This window comes from Monodelphis domestica, chromosome 5 (genome assembly GCF_027887165.1).
Source record: "Monodelphis domestica isolate mMonDom1 chromosome 5, mMonDom1.pri, whole genome shotgun sequence".
NCBI classification, from domain to species: Eukaryota; Metazoa; Chordata; class Mammalia; order Didelphimorphia; family Didelphidae; genus Monodelphis; species Monodelphis domestica.
In genome coordinates, this window is record NC_077231.1 from 34917474 (window position 1) to 34935494 (window position 18021).

General features: G+C 39.7%; 1 protein-coding gene across 6 annotated transcripts in view; it reads right to left on the reverse strand.

Annotated features, from left to right (window-relative positions):
* Window positions 1-18021, reverse strand: part of LOC130454458 (transmembrane protease serine 12-like) — a 52285-nt gene that overhangs the window by 17688 nt on the left and 16576 nt on the right. For 5 of the 6 annotated variants that reach the window (XM_056798241.1, XM_056798240.1, XM_056798239.1 and 2 more), the window contains exons 3-4: window positions 17492-17763; window positions 15680-15822 (exon numbers count right to left, since the gene is read on the reverse strand). In XM_056798241.1, the coding sequence (XP_056654219.1) occupies window positions 15680-15822; window positions 17492-17763 (415 nt within the window). The remainder of the gene's footprint in view (window positions 1-15679; window positions 15823-17491; window positions 17764-18021) is intronic. The other variant, XM_056798238.1, reaches the window with a different exon arrangement.

The following is an 18021-nucleotide window of genomic DNA, read 5'->3' on the forward strand; positions in this document are numbered from 1 at the left end:
GGAGAAGCCTCTGCAGGGGCAGTCCTGGCCCTTTCATATCCCTGGTCTCGAGAGGTGGCATGTCTGCGGGGGCCAATCCTGGGTTGGCCACCTGCATCCATCTAGATATGGTAGAGGTCTGCTGAGCAGCACAAGTGCAGGGATGACCCCCAAATATACATTGTCTTGTGCCTTGACGGGCTTCCATGGGGGGAAAAATCCCATGTGCTGGTTCTTTATGTTGCTTAATGAAAGATTTATAGGTTAGGCAAACATGAGAACTTTTAGCACTGTTATGAGAGCCTCTGAAATGGCAATTGCCCTCTGCATCATAGGATAAAGATCAGAATGATCTTGAGGTGAAAGACAGAGGTGACTAGGAATGGTTTTTTGGAAGACAGAATGGAGCAGAAGGAAAGAACGGGTAAAGTTTCTCTTTCTCTCTCTCCCTTTCTGACTGTGCATGCCAGAGGGTTGAGAGGCAGAGGAGGAAAAACTCAATGAAGATTATTTGGGATATGATTGATAAAGTGTGTAAGAAACAAGACAAGTGCAGTTAAAAAAAAATCTTGCCTTCTGTCTTAGAATCTATACTATGGGTTGGTTCCAAGTGATAAGGGCTAGGGAATGGGGGTTAAGTGAGTTGCCCAAGGCCACACAACTAGGAAGTGTCTAAGGTCAAATTTGAATCCAGGACTTACCATCTCCAGGCCAGTAATTTCAGGGGGGAGGGAGAGGAAGAGAGAGGTAGAGGAAGAGAGAGGGGGGGAGAGGGAGGGAGAGAAAGCATGGCTCTTCTGGAGACATCTGGTAAGGCAGGAAAGAGGTAACTTAATATAGAGGTCTCACAGCTGTTGGTCTGTGTATTTTTCTATGCCTGTGATTGTGTGCTTCCTCAAGTCTGTGTGAATGCAATCGTATGAACAAAGCAGGAAAATACTGTCAACAAATCTAGTTCTCTGTTTTATTAAATTACTCCTGAGGAAAAAAAATGTGAACCTCAGTTAGTTTCTAGATTCTTTCCTTTTACATTCCTGAACTGTAGCTAGATTCTGGGAGTGTTAGAAGGGAAGATAAGGAGAAAAAGGGGGACGGGAGGAAATCTTTTTACTCGGTTCTCTACTGTGATTTGAATGTTTTTATAAATGCTAAAATATTCCACCGAATAATTGGGTTAACATTCTTTAGAATTTGCTTTACGTGAATTAAGAGCATACTCCTGCCTCAGCCCTAGAATGACAGATTTATTTTTTTACAGCTAAGTGCTATAAATTATTTGAGTTTCTTACCCATTTTTGTAAGACTATGCTCAGTCTGATTAAATATAGGAGGAGGAACAAGCCCAAACTTTCCTGAGAGCTCCCAGGTGATGAATTTGGGAAAAATCTTGCCAGTCAGGTGGATAACTGAGTGACTCAGTAGAGACTGGAAAAATTAAATAAAAAGGGAAATTTGGTGATTACTATGTAGAAAAATATACACAGAAAAGTCCTTGATGAAGTCTTCTGTAAACGTCACAGGTTCTTTTAAACAATCTGGTTGGGCAAGGTCATCAGTCCAATGAAAGACTTTTGTTTGGGTTGTAGAATTCCTAAACAATGAAATTGGGCTACTGGGAATTTACTTGTTTGTTTATAATATAAAAATGGTTTCTAATAATTAATCTTCACAACAGAATGAGTCTAAACTGGAGGAGAAGAAAAAAACAAGTAAGGGATGTTAAGTGAAATTTCTTATGTGTGTAACTTTTTTTTTTTTAACATATCTTCTGTCTTAGAAGCAATACTATGTATTGGTTCCAAGGCAGAAGAGCGGTAAGGACTAGGCAATGGGGGTTGTGACTTGCCCAAGGTCACATGGCTAGAAAGTATCTGAGGCCAAATTTTGAACCCTATGATGGAATACTATTGTGCTCAAAGGAATAATAAAGTGGAGGAATTCCATGGGAACTGGCACAACCTCCAGGAAGTGATGCAGAGTGAGAGGAGCAGAACCAGGAGAACATTGTACACAGAGACTGATACACTGTGGTACAATCAAATGTAATGGACTTCTCCATTAGTGGCAATGCAGTGATCCTGAACAACTTGGAGGGATCTTGAGGAAAAGAAAAACAACTGCTTGAATACATGGGTCAAAAGGATATGGTTGGGGATGTAGACTCTAAATAAACATCCTAGTGCAAACAACAACATGGAAATAGGTTCTGATCAAGGACACAAGTAATACCCAGTGGAATTTCGAATGGGCTGCAGAAAGGGTGGGTGGAGGGGAGGGAGGGAAATAAAGTGATCATTGTAACCAAAATAATAATAATAATAATATATAATGAAATTTTAAAAATTTTTGTGGAGCTACTCTAAAAAAATTTTTTTTGAACCCTAGACATTTTGTTTTTTTCAAAGTACCAGCTTCTAATCTTATTTATTAAATCAATAATTCTTTGACTTTCAGTTTTATTTCCTCCTTTGATTTTTAGTCTTATACTATTTACTTATTTATTACCAATTACATGTTGTAACAAATTTCCACACAAGTAATTTTCCTGTGTTATCCTCACTGTAGTTCCATGGTATCTGAATGACTTTCTGACTGAATGAATCCAGACCTTCCTGCCCAGTTAGGGCCTGACTTTCTTTGCTACTTCAGCTAGTTTCTCTGATGGTGGTGGTCGTCTCTGAGAACTGTAAAAAATCACCTTCCTCTGGTTGTGATGTCTGAATCCTGATCTCAGGACTTTGACTCAGGAAGTAGCTGTCAAGGCTGATACTGTACATTTACTAGGATTTCTAGTCACTGACCTGTGCTCAGGGAAGAAAACAGAAAGGAAGAAGGGAATCAGGGCTTGAGGGCATTTCTGGCTGCCATGTGCTCTTGCAGTATTTCTGCCATTGCTACTTGGCTGTGGGGGAGGGGGGGGAAGAAATCACCCTCTCACCCTTGCAGGAAGTCCAACTGAAGGAAAGCAAAGACGAAGAGAAGACCAAAAGAAAAGGGTTTAAAAAACTGGGTAAAGCCATTTCTACTGCCCTTTTTATAGAAGACAGACAAGATCCTGATAACCCAGCTGCCATCTAGTCACCATCAATGCAGCCCCCTAGTTGCTTGGGATCAGTCAGGAATTGCTCTATCTCCCCATCATGGAATATGTCCAGTTCAACAAATCAAGAGGTTTGTTTGTTTGTTTGTTTGTTTGAGATCACCCCGATGCACCATGAAATGATGCAGGTGCTGGGGAGCACGAGCAAAGTGGTACCCTGAGGGTAACTACACCCTTCCTCACTTGGAAGATATGTAACTAATGGCCATTTGGCAAGTTGAGACTAAGGAGCATATGCTCTGTGTCATTCAAAATCATACCCTGAAGAAAACTGAGCTTGCTGTTGGTTGAATTTGCCTCATCTCTTACATTCAGGTCTGTAGGGCCTTCTACCAAACTAATTTTTCAATAGTCAGAACTACATCTGAGAGGCCACAGGAAACTGTGCCTCCTGGACTTTGTGGAGGTACAATTGGGGGAAAATGCTTGATTCCCCAAGGAGTCCACAGAGACCCTTCTGGGACTACAGAGATGGAACAAGGTGCCAAATGAGGACAAGACAAATTGCATTCGTTTGGTAAGTTTAAAAAAAGAGAAAGCATTCAGTTTAACTCATAAAGTATGGATGGGAGTAATCTGTTCTCTGGTTTTCTGAGAGTCTTCTACTGAGACCCTGCACAGTTTAGGCCTCAGACACCCTCATCATCCCTACAAGTTCCCCACTATACATGGCATATATAAGCATCCAGAGGTGGCTGTTTTGCCAATTCTCAAGGGCTTAAGATCCCAGGTTCCTCAGTGGGGGATCAAACAAAAGGCAGAAGAATGACTGACACGATCATTCAGAATCCCTTAAAGTTGCCTGAACCATCTCATATGGAGGTTCTTTATCTTATCAACTCTGATGGCCCAGCCAGGACAGTAACACCTGCCCTGGTATAGGGGGACTGAGCCAGGCATCAAGAAACAACACTCAGATGGGGGAAAGGACATATTTGTACAAAAATATTTATAACTACTCTTTTTGTGGTGGCAAAGAATTGGAAATTATGGGGATGTCCGCCTTGGGGAATGGCTGAACAAAGTTGTGGTATATGATGGTGATGGAATACTACTGTGCTGTAAGGAATATAAATAGGAAATAAATAGGAAATCATCCTATAAATAGGATGATTTCCGAAAGAACTGGAAAGACCTATATGAATTGATGCAGAGTGAAACAAGCAGAACCAGAACATTGTACACAGTAACAACAATATTGTGGAATGATCAACTGTGATAGATTTTGCTATTATCAACAATACAATGATCCAGACCAATTCTGAGGGAATTAGGAAAAAGAATGCTCTCTGCTTCTGGAGAAAGAACTGCTAGAGTCAGAATGCAGATGAAAGCAGATGGTTTTTCAATTATTTATTTGGTTTTATGTTTTGGGTTTTGGTTTTATAAGATTACTCACTTGCAAAAATGACCAATATGGCAATATGTTTTACATGATAGTACATGTATAATCCAGATTGAATTATCTGCCAGCACCAGGCGGTGGAAGGGAAGGAAAGGAGGGAGGCAAGTTTAATCATATTACTTAGGCAAATTACTTGTGTGGAAATTTGTTACAACATGTAATTGGTAATAAATAAGTAAATAGTATAAGGGAAAAAAAGAAACACTCATCCCACCCTGGGTGGTGAAATCATACCTCAGCCAAGGCAGCATAGTCCTGAGACAACACTCTGTCCTGGCACAGCTAGACAAGGTCAGGTCTCAGAAGGATCACTGCCCACAGTATTTCTGCCTTGACCCAGAAAGATAGCAGCAGCACAGGCCAAGGTGATGCTCTGCCCAAGGGAACAGACAGGCCTGAGAATAGGGAAATGTTTAGCAGAGCACAGGAGGACAATGGCAATATTTTCAGCAGTGTTCAAGTCCTGGCTCAGAAGCAGATTAGGCAGTGGGCAGAACTAAACAGGAGTTGCACTGGGCGCCAACTGAATTGACCATTCAGAAACATCAGATTGGGACTGTCAAAAAATAGACTCAAATACAGGACTACAATCCCCACAAGCCTTTGCTCCACTTCCCCAAAATGCTTTGTAATCTCACGGGAATTCTGAGGTGGGCTGAGATCGAGGAAGGATTTAAGCTGGTGGCAAAGGTTTTTTGGACTTCCGTTTTGGAGCAGACGCATCTCTTGCATGATGTGAGGTTATTTTGTCTAGGCCTCTGGCCTAGGCACATGTTTCTTACTTGTATATTCTTTAATCTTTAACCTTTAATAAACCTCTAAAAAATATAATACTCCTTGCAGAGAGAAACTAATTTCTAGCTGCCTCAGTCTCCCCATATTCCTAAATTTTAATCTTTACAGGACCTAGCAGTGGCAAAGGTGAGTCCACCCTAGCCCTGTGTTTACTGTCATCTAGAATGAATGTGTTCTAGTAGCACAATAGCCAATAGTCCCTGCTCCTTTCTGGCAACAAGGGAGGTCCTGGCTTAAGTGGTTTGTAGCTCAAAGCAATTTTCCCTGATCCATCATACCTATGTAGGAAGTGTTATCTTCTACGGGAGCCCTACATTCCTGGTGTTGCTCCTGCTATGTTCACCTCCTTCAATCAAGAGACCCACTGTGAACTGCAAAGATTTGTCAACACCCACTACATGAACCAGATCTTTTAGAAATATACTGCAATGGACTTCCGGGTAATCATGGTTGCAATCTAGACGCCACACGCTTCCTCTCCCCAGCACCAAACGAAATAGACTACATCAAAGGAGCATAAAAATCACCTTTGGAGGAACAGAAGACTCCCCAGTACTCCCCAGTACTCCACAGAGGCGAAGGTATGTGGGGTTTGAACTTTCCACACTATAATAAGAAGGAGGAAAAGCTTGCACAGAAACGTGAACTGAGCCGCCCTTCCCCCCCCTCCCCCACCAAACCAGAGTGAGCTACAGGAGCACTCACTGGGACAGCGAGTGAGTGGGGAACATCTCTGTCTGGGGGGCACTCCAGGGTCCTTGGGATCTGGGGACTGCCAGGAAAAAAAACATGGGAGAATCCTGCGCTGAGCAAAGGGGGCCCAGGGACTTGGGACGGTTGCGCTGAACATCTGGGTGGAGCTAAACACCAGGGGCGGACTACGCGCTGATTATCTGGGCGGAGCTGAACACCTGGGAAGTGTGGCTGTGATCAGGGCCCCAACGCTCTAAGAAACCTCAGAGGCTGGGAAGAACTAGTCTAAGGCAACCTAAATTCACAGAAAACCCGCACATATAACCCAGACCCCAGACCAAAAAGGAAAGGGGAATAAAACCACCAAAGGGATGGCTCACATGTCCCAAAATCAAGCCTCCAGGAAATAAGGGGAAAAGGTGACTATTGAAAACTTTTATGGTGGAAGTACCCAAGGAAAAGAGGAGAATGAGGATGAAATCCAAAAAAAATCAGAATATGCCTCCCAAAATGGAAACTATCAACAAGCTCCGGAAGATCTCAAACTGGAGCTTACCCAAAAGATGGAAATCTGGAAAGAAAAATGGGAGAAAGAGATCAGCAGTCTGACAGATAAGACTGCTCAATTGGAAAAAGAGCTGGAAGCATCCAATAGAAGGGCAGACAAAGCTGAAAAACAAAACTAGTCCCTAACGACCAGAATTAAGCAACTCGAAGAAAGTGAGATCATAAAACAGCAAGAATCAATAAAGCAAAAGCCAAAAAATTAATGAATTAGAAGAAGACATAAAATATCTCACTGAAAAGGTCACCGACTTGGAAAACAGAGGAAGAAGAGACAACCTCCGAAATATTGGTCTCCCAGAAAAACCAGAGATAAACGATAAACTCGATGTTATTCTACAGGAGATTATAAAAGAAAATTGCCCACACATTCTGGAGCAAGTGGGCAAAATAGAAATAGAAAGGGTTCATAGAACACCCTCTATACTAAATCCCCAAAAGACAACCCCTAGGAATGTAATTGCCAAATTCAAGAGCTTCCAAGAAAAGGAGAAAATCCTACAAGAAGCCAAGAAGAGGAGCTTCAGATATAGGGGGGCTCCCATAAGGATCACACATGACTTAGCGGCTAACACACTAAGAGACCGCAAAGCATGGAACATGATATTTAGAAAGGCAAGAGAACTGGGTCTCCAACCAAGAATCAACTACCCAGCAAAACTGACTATATACTGTAAACCTCAAAATTCCTTAGACTTATAAATGTTGGAAATTTCACCATTGGGATATTTCATACTTGGAAAATTTCTTACTGATAGTCTATTGGAATGGGAACCCCATTGGCATGGGAGGTTCTTTCTCTTCCCTTCTTAAGATTACTTTAGGACAGAGACCCTTTGCTGAACAATGGAAAGGACTTTGACCTATGCTTAAGCATAGAACAGGAATTTCTTTGAGTCTTGATTGATTTTAGAATTGATACAATGGAGATACTTGGAATAAATCTCCACCCTATTCAGTCCTAATAGGATTGAGTAAGGGCTGCAGCCTAGATCAAAATTTAATTATTCCAATCTCTACCATACTCAAGTTAACAGGATTTAGAAAGGGCTGTAACAAAGGAGTAAAGATTTAATCATTTGAAAAATATGACCTTCAACAGACATGTGCAAAAGCCAGAAACCTCTGGGCGGTCCTGGGTTAAGGGAGAGCCTCCATTGACAGGGAAATTGATGAAGAGTGATTGGTAGATGTGAGGACTGAGGGGAGGCAACTTGGATGGTTTCCTTAAAGATAGGAGGGGCTGGAGACTCGAGGGGGTTGATTTTTTTGGTCGGTGTGGTTCCTGGACTCTGGGGAAGCTTGCTCTGAAGGAAGCTGAAGGTGGGGGCCTCTGAGACTGTTTCTCCATTTTGGACACGTGAGTAATAGGGACTGATCTTTTTTCTTTGCCCCAGCTATCTAAGGGCTTGGGCCCTTTGGCCCAGCCTAAACAGAAGGGGTATTTAAGCCCTATTCCCTTCTCTCCCCTTTCTCTCTCTCTCTATATCTCTAATTCCTTTCTTACTCCTATTGTAATTAAACTCCAAAAAAGGCTGACGGCTGACTTGAGTTTTTCATTTAGGAATTACATAGCTGATTCCTTGGCGACCTTAAATTAATATGTATCAGTCTTTTAAAGTGATTCCCTTGTTACAATACTTCCAGGGGAAAGTATGGGCATTCAACAAAATAGAAGATTTCCAAGCATTTGCTAATAAAAGACCAAAACTTAGTGGAAAATTTGAGATCCAAGCACAGAAAGCAAGAGAAACATGAAAAGGTAAAATATAAAAGAAAGGGAAAAGGAGATAAATCTTATCTTTTTCTTTAAGTCAAACTCTCTTCTATAAGGACTACATTTACATCAAATTATATATATTAATATGTGGGGAAAATGTTTTGTGTAACTCAAAAATTGTATGCATCATAAGAGTAGTTAGAAGAAACATGCATAGGGAAAGATTGGGGCATTAAGAAGATTTGGGGAAAGTGGGAGCAAAGAAAGGAAAAGGGAGGGGGGGAACCATCGATAACACTAAGATTTACTTCAAGAAATAGGGGGGGACTTAATAGAATAATCTTTCCCATATAAAGATACACATGGGAAGGGGAGGGGAAGAACTCTCATATGAGAAAGAGAGGAAGAGAGCGTGAAGTGGAATTACTTAAACCTTACTCTCAGTGAAATCAAATCTGAGAGGGAAGAATATCTAGATCCAGTGGGATCCTGAATTCTATCTTATCCAATAGGGCAAGAAAGAAAGGAAAATTAAGGAGGGGGAGGGGGGAAAGAGTATAAAAAGGGAGGGAAGGAGAGGGGGGAGGGGAAGGGAGCATGAAAAGGGAGGGGCTAGAAAGGGAAGCATCTCAAGGGAGGGGACTAGGGGGACTGACCTAAAGTAAATCACTGGTTCAAAAGGAGATAGCTAAAGAAGAAAGGTCAGAACTAGGGGAAGATATCAAAATGCCAGTGAATCCCAAAATGACAATCATAACTTTGAACGTGAATGGGATGAACTCACCCATAAAATGTAGATAAATAGCAGATTGGATTAGAACTCAAAACCCTACCATTTGTTGTCTTCAAGAAACACATATGAGGCGGATTGACACTCACAAGGTTAGAATTAAAGGTTGGAGTAAGACCTTTTGGGTCTCAACTGATAGAAAGAAGGCAGGAGTTGCAATCATGATATCTGACAAAGCCAAAGCAAAAATAGACCTGATCAAAAGGGATAGGGAAGGTAAATATATTCTGTTAAAAGGGAGTATAGACAATGAGGAAATATCACTAATCAACATGTATGCACCAAACGGAATAGCATCCAAATTTTTAATAGAGAAACTAGGAGAATTGAAGGAGGAAATAGACAGTAAAACCATATTAGTGGGAGACTTGAACCAACCACTATCAAATTTAGATAAATCAAACCAAAAAATAAACAAGAAAGAGGTAAAAGAGGTGAATGAAATCTTAGAAAAATTAGAGTTAATAGACATATGGAGAAAAATAAATAGGGACAAAAAGGAATACACCTTCTTTTCAGCACTACATGGAACATTCACAAAAATAGATCATACACTAGGTCACAGAAACATGGCACTCAAATGCAGAAAAGCAGAAATAATAAATGCAGCCTTTTCAGATCACAAGGCAATAAAAATATTGATCGGTAAGGGTACATGGAGAGTCAAATCAAAAATTAATTGGAAATTAAATAATATGATACTCCAAAATCGGTTAGTTAGAGAAGAAATCATAGAAACAATTAATAATTTCATTGAGGAAAATGACAATGGCAAGACATCCTTTCAAACCTTATGGGATGCAGCCAAGGCAGTACTTAGAGGAAAATTCATATCCCTGAGTGCATTTATTAACAAATTAGGGAGGACAGAGATCAAGGAATTGGAAATGCAAATCAAAAAACTTGAGAACGAACAAATTAAAAACCCCCAGAAGAAAACCAAACTAGAGATCCTAAAAATTAAGGGAGAAATTAATAAAATCGAAAGTGACAGAACTATTGAGCTAATAAACAAGACTAGAAGCTGGTACTTTGAAAAAACAGACAAAATAGACAAAGTAATGGTCAATCTAATTAAAAAAAGGAAAGAAGAAAGGCAAATTAACAGCATTAAAGATGAAAAGGGGGACATCACCTCCAATGAAGAGGAAATTAAGGCAATCATTAAATCATTGCCCAACTATATGGCAATAAATATACCAACCTAGGTGATATGGATGAATATTTACAAAAATATAAATTGCCTAGACTAACAGAAGAAGAAATAGATTTCTTAAATAATCCCATATCAGAAAAAGAAATCCAACAGGCCATCAAAGAACTTCCTAAGAAAAAATCCCCAGGGCCTGACGGATTCACCAGTGAATTCTATCAAACATTCAAAGAATAGCTAACTCCAATACTATACAAACTATTTGACATAATAAGCAAAGAGGGAGTTCTACCAAACTCCTTTCATGACACAAACATGGTACTAATTCCAAAGCCAGGCAGGCCAAAAACAGAGAAAAAAATTATAGACCAATCTCCCTAATGAATATAGATGCAAAAATCTTAAATAGGATACTAGCAAAAAGACTCCAGCAAGTGATCAGACGGGTCATCCACCATGATCAAGTAGGATTTATACGAGGGATGCAGGGCTGGTTCAATATTAGGAAAACTATCCACATAATTGACCACATCAACAAGCAATCCAACAAGAACCACATGATTATCTCAATAGATATAGAAAAAGCCTTTGATAAAATACAACACCCATTCCTACTAAAAACACTAGAAAGCATAGGAATAGAAGGATCATTCCTAAAAATAATAAACAGTATATATCTAAAACCATCAACTAATATCATCTGCAATGGGGATAAACTAAATCCATTCCCATTAAGATCAGGAGTGAAACAAGGATGCCCATTATCACCTCTATTATTTGACATTGTATTAGAAACACTAGCAGTAGCAATTAGAGAAGAAAAAGAAATTGAAGGCATTAAAATAGGCAAGGAGGAGACCAAATTATCGCTCTTTGCAGATGACATGATGGTCTACTTAAAGAATCCTAGATATTCAACCAAAAAGCTAATCGAAATAATCAACAACTTTAGCAAAGTTGCAGGATACAAAATAAACCCACATAAGTCATCAGCATTTCTATATAATTCCAACACAGCTCAGCATCAAGAACTAGAAAGAGAAATCCCATTCGAAATCACCTTAGACAAAATAAAATACTTAGGAATCTATCTGCTGAGACAAACACAGGAACTATATGAACACAACTACAAAACACTTTCCACACAACTAAAACTAGACTTGAACAATTGGAAGAACATTAACTGCTCATGGGTAGGACAAGCCAATATAATAAAAATGACCATCCTACCCAAACTCATCTATCTATTTAGTGCCATACCCATGGAACTTCCAAAAAATTTTTTTACTGATTTAGAAAAAACCATAACAAACTTCATTTGGAAGAACAAAAGATCAAGTATATCCAGGGAAATCATGAAAAAAAAATACAAAGGAAGGGGGCCTTGCAGTCCGAGATCTCAGACTATATTATAAAGCAGTGGTCACCAAAACAATCTGGTACTGGCTAAGAGATAGAAAGGAGGATCAGTGGAATAGACTGGGGGCAAGCGACCTCAGCAAGACAGTATATGACAAACCCAAAGATCCCAGCTTTTGGGACAAAAATCCACTATTTCATAAAAACTGCTGGGAAAATTGGAGGACAGTGTGGGAAAGATTAGTTTTCTCTTAATGAGATTAGTTGACTCAGCTGTGTTTTCACTGGTTCAAACTTACCAAGGAGATTAGTCGACACAGCAGCATTTTTTCTGGTTCAGATTTACTCAGGAGATTAGTCGACTTAGCAGGAATTCAGATGGGTAGTCCTTTGGAAAACGTCTACTGTGATTGGTAGATGTAAGGACTATGGGGAGGTGACATAGGAGAAAAACCCCTATATAAGAAAAAGCAGAATCTCTTGAGAAAAAAAAGATCCTTTTGGTGGATCTCTGATGAGGATCGCTTGGGAAGAATCTCTTGAGAGAGGCTCTGGAGAAGGGAAGCTCTTGGAGGACAATCTCTAAGGAGGTCTCGCTGGAGCTCCTCTGAGGGGACTCTGTCCCTCCGGAGGCTCTGGAGAGAGGCCCTTTGGAACAGTCTCTGGCTGGAAGGCTCTTTAAGGAGGACTCTGGCTGGAACTCTCTCTGGTGAAGTCAGTTGAGATGGAGCTGGCCTAGTGTCACTAGAATCCTTGCTTAGACAGACCTTGTGGTGAGTGTTAAAAGACTGACTGACTGATCTCTCTCTCTTAAGACTCAGGTCTAGGCCGTGTTGGCTTAAGGCCCTTCATACTTATTTCCTTTTTCTCTCTTTCTCTCTTTTCTTTAATTCCACATTTGTATTAATTAAAATCTCTATAAAACCCAGTTGACTTGGGTATATTAATAATTGGGAATATTTCCCTGGCGACCACCTTATATTTGATTTAAAAACCAAGACACTATAGTGAAACATATTTTCTGCGGTCAAATTTACTCACCCTCTCTTATATCTATCACAATTTATATCTTCCACCATTTTAACTCACTACAGTTTACAACATCACTCTTTTAACTGTTACAGTTTAAGGCCTTCAACCATTTTAAATCTAACAGTTTATGCCATATACTAATTTAATTATTACACCTCCAGGGAATCTTCTATCTTTCTATCTTAGTTTTTATTTTCCTCCTTCATTGCTGCCTGCATCAGACTTCTTTCATCCCAGAGGTCAGAGTTGACCTCTAAAAGTCCTAGTCATTTAAGTGATTGAAAGTCTAATAGAAGACCTGAAAGACCTCAATACCCGGGAGGTGTGGTAGAAGCAATATTCCAACACATACCCTTTCTTTTTTTTTTAATCTTATCTTCTCTCTTAGAATTGATACCAAAGCAGAAAAACTGTAAAGGACAAGGTAAAAGGGTTTAAATGATTTGACCAGAGTCACCCAGATAGGTCATGTCTGGGGTCAGATTTGAACCCAGGACCTCCAATCTCCAGGCTTGGTTCTTTATCCAGTACGCTACCTAGCTGTCAATGACATATATCATTGATAAAGATTCTTCTCCTGCTATGACTAAATAAATATCCTGTTTTAGAGTCTTATGAGGGTTTTACTTCATTATAACATGGGTCTTAAAGTATGAGGTTCTACTAGACTGAGTCAGACCTAGACTACAACCACCTTCATAATCATCCTTAAGCCAACAGGAAATCACTGGAGCCTCTCAAATAGAGGAGTAGCATGATTAGACTTGACCTCAGTAAAATCATTTTCGCAGCTGCATGAAGAAGAGATTTAAGGTCTCCAGAAGACCAAGTTAGAGACTATCGCAATAGTCTAGGTAAAGAGGTCCTGAACTAGAATGGTGACCATGTGAGCAGAGAGACAGTGAAGAAATGGGAGATGCTCTAGAAATAGGAATGACAAGATTTGGCAGCAGAATGACTTTTGGAGAGGCAGAGTAATACAGCAGGAAAGAGCACTGGATCTGGAGTAAGAGGACTTGGAGTCAAATCTTGGCTATACCAAGGCGCCGTGTCACTTATCCTCTTTTCCTCATCTGTAAAATAAATGAGTTGGGATAGATAATTCAGCTTGCAGTTTTCTGCCACTAATAAGTCACTGGTTTGGAGGTTTAGGAACAAAGATGAGAGGGTACTTTGGGGCTTGCTGAATTTGATATGCCTGCAAAATATCTAGTTTGTCATATCTAATCAGCTGTTGGAAAAAGCAACACTTGAGTTTAGCAAAGAGATATGGCTGGTGTAGGACCAGAGTTTCAGTGAGAGATTAGGGGTGCATATAGAAATCTGGAAATTATCTCCATAATGAGGAGATAATTAAATTGATGGCCCTGATGAGGTCACCAAATGAGAGTAGAGTGAATTAGCAAAGTGTCCAAACCTCGCCTTGGATCCATTCTCAGTTCGGGGTATGAAATGGGTGATGATCCAGCAAAGGAAACGGAACCGAGAATTACCAGAAGAGCAGGCTGGTTTTCAGAGGCAGAGGAATTAGAGACAAAATTGCCAACATTTACTGGATTATGGAGAAAGCAAGGGACTTCCAGAGAAAAATATCTACTTCTGTTTCATTGACTACACTGAAGCCTTTGTGAGAATCACAACAAAATGTGGCAAATGGAAGTGCCAGTTCATCTTACTATCTCCTGAGGAATGCAGGCCAAGAAGCAACAGTTAGAATTAGACAACAAGTAACTGATTAGTTTAAAATTTGAAAAGAAGTATAAGGCTGTATAACCTTATTTATTTAACTTATATGCAGAGTACATTATGAAGAGGCCAGACTAGAAAAATCAAAAGTCAGAATTAAGGTTTCTGGGAGAAATAGCAACATATCAGTTATGCAGATGATACCACTCTGATGGTAGAAAGTGAAAAAGAATTATGAAGCTTTTTAATGATGATGAAAGAGGAAAGTATAAAAACTGGCTTGAAGTTTGACACCAAAGAAACTAAGATTTTGACAATTGGTTCCTTTACTTCCCAGCAAAAAGAAGAAGAAGAAATGAAAGGAATACCAGATTTTTTTTTTCCCTTGGGCTCAAAGATCACTCCAAATTGTGATTGCAGCCATGAAATTAAAAGATGTTTGTTCCTTGTGGGGAAAAAAGCTATGGCAAATCTAGACAGCCTACTAAAAATCAGTCATAACTTTGCCAACAAGATCTGTGTAGTCAATGCTTTGGTTTTTTCCAGTAGCAATATATGGCCATGAGAGTTGAAAAAAGGAAAAGGAAAAGCATAAGGAAAGCTGAGTGCTGCAGAATTGGCACTTTCAAATAGTGGTGCTGGAGAAGACTTTTGAGAGTCCCTTGGTCACAAAGGAAATAAAATCATTCAATACTTAAATGAATTCAGACTATTCACTGGGAGGTCAAGTACTGAATCTGAGATTTAAGTACTTTGGCCACATAGTAAGAAAAACAAATTAATTAGAAAAGAGCCTGATGTTGGGAAAAATTGAAGGCGAAAGGGAGAAACAGGATGACAGAAGATGAGATAGCTAGTGTCAAGAAAACAATGGGAAAGAGTAGAGGAAGGAAGGCCTGGTATGCTATGGTCCATGGGGTCAGGAAGAGCTGGACAGGATTAAGTGAATTAACAAGATAGGTAGGAGAAGAGCAGAGAGGAGGAATCCGGCAAGAGGGGGGTTGGTTAACAATGTCAAATTCTGTAGACAGATCAAGAGTGAGAATTAATAACGTGCCATAAGATTTGGTAATTAAGAGATCATTGATAATTTTGGAGGCTAGTTTTAACTAAGTCATGAGGTTGGAAGTCAAATTGCAAGGGGATCTTTTAATTACATATTCCTTCATTTTAAAATAAAACTCTTCTATCCAAAGCTTTGTAAGCCTGATAATTTGCAAAGGGAACCAGTATCTACTCTTGAAAAATACCAGACACTGATATTCTCAAATTCTATTCAAGTGAGGGCAGTATGCCAGAGAAGTGAGTTGTCCTCAAAGTGGGTCTTACATGTCTCTGACTCAAAGGTTACACAGTAAGGGCAGCATTAACCTATAATTTCAAGAAAAGTTGTTGAGCTTTACCATGCAAGTATCAGCAACTCCATCTTCTTCACCTGCACAAAATGAAGTCACGGCAACTCGTCCTCCATAACTTTCTTCACTATTACAGGCCTCCCAGGGAATGTAATGTAGTTCAGCTTCTAGTAAATTATTTGAAGCATCACCTATTATTAATAAAAGTCCATAAACTATTTTGGAAATAAAGTATTCCACCAAATAATCAGACAAATATTTTGTCATTTAGCAGATTTTATCGAACATGAAAAGACCCAAGATTAGAGATTCAATCTTAACTTACATGTATATGCTATAGATTATGGAATTAATTTCTAAAACCTCACAGTGACACAAAATAATATGAGATGATAAATTTCTCAAAGGAATTTTAATCTTCCCACCCACCTTCCAACTCTACTTCTTTACCCCAAAATGGAGGGAAATGAGCCACAGAAAGTCTAGTAAAAGGAAAGACATCACTCCACATAGTGCACTCCACTGAAGGGCAAACTAATACTATATGAGGCAGCAATGTGGTACAGTGAATAGAGCACTGAGCCTGGAGTCAAGAAGATCTGAGTTCAAATTCTGATTCAGATACTAGCTTTAAAACTTTAAATAAGTCATTTCACTTCTGTTTGCTTCCATTTCTTCAAATATAAAAGGGATAATAATAACATTTATGTAACTTACAGGGTTGTTATGAGGATCTAATGAGATATTTGTCAAAGTGCTTAATGCCTGGTGTGTTATAGGCACTAAATAAATTATGTTTTCTTTCCCTTCCCCCTCTACTACTATTCCATCCTGACAAGTGCCTGACAAGCACTTGCTCCAGATAATTTGGAAAATCAAGTTTGCTTTTCTGCGTTATAGGAACAAAGCTTCATAGACATCTTTATGAGTTTAGCCCTTACGGCAATTCTGCCTTGGCAAAGTAAGCTTTACAATAAATCATTAGTAACTAGGAGAGGAGGGAATGCTGATTTGGAGAAAAAAGACCATTAGGTCAGTGATGATGAACCTATGGTACAGGTGCTAGAGATGGTCACATTCTCCGTGGGCAAATAGCCACCTTCCCCTGCCCCAGAGGTCCTTACTAGAAAGGCAGAGGGAGTTGGGTGGAGATTCTCCCCTCCCCCTCTCCACCACGCCTAATGACATTTTTTTCACATCACCCACCCCTCTGTCCAGCAACCAATGGGAACGCACAGGGGGTCAGGTGGGTAGTTCACAGGCAGCAGAGCTGGAGGGGAGTAGAGCACTCGGGCCATTCCCCTCCCCCTCTCTACAAAGGCCGAGTACATTCCTCATTTCATCTGCCCCTCTGCCCAACAGCCCCAGTGTGTTCTCCCTCCCCTGTGTGGGATGGGGGGGTATGGGGCATGGCCCTCCATCTCTAAAAGGTTTGCTATCACTGTTCTAGGTGGTAGGAACTGATGAAGTCCATAGGAGAGGGAAACAAAAGAACTGGTTGCTGTCTGGGAATAGATATCCAGATAAAGGACATCTCAAGATACAATTCCTGTCCTGTATTAGAAATTCCAGGATGGCAGTCCTTAAAGATTTGGCTGGGCTACATACAATCAAGGGATTTCAAAGACATGTTAGAGCCCATTTTAATTACAAAAACAAGGACAAGGGGCCACACCACAGGCAGGCCACTCTCCAGCCCAAAGGGCCCAAAGGCAACTTGAAGGCATCTATATAATAGCATTTTTCAATACATTAGAAAAATAATCAATTTGAAAGCTGGTGGTAGTAATCTTTCAGAACTAAATCAGTAATTTGGAATTAAAGCATACTACATATCAATAAAATTAAACCAATATTTACCTTCTTCTGATGTTTTGCCCCAGCCACTTACGAAGCACCTTGTGCTGGCATTCCAGCTTAACAACTCTTTAAAAAATGGTAGGCAGATAGGTTGAATATAGTCACTATAACTCACCACACTTGTTAAATAAAAAAGTGCAATATCATTTGCATATGTATCCGGGTTGAACTCTGGATGGATAATAATTGTTTTAATTTGTATTTTCTTAGTGTTCTGATGTTGTTTTGAAAGATTGTTAATTCCAATTACAGCTCTCCAATTTTTTGGCCCACTGGAATAAAGCAAATGCAACACAGACAACACAGCTTATTTATGGAATTATATTTTTAAAGCTATCATTAATTTTATGGTTTCTAATGTTAGATTATACAAGATAACTTTTTAATTTTAAAAATTGCTTTTCCTTATGAGCCAAAGATGAAAAATTTTAAAATACACCTCAAAATTCCCTTCAATTCCACAAATATTTACTAACCACCTATGATATGCCTGGTGATATGTGTGAGGCATACAAGAACAAAACAAGAAA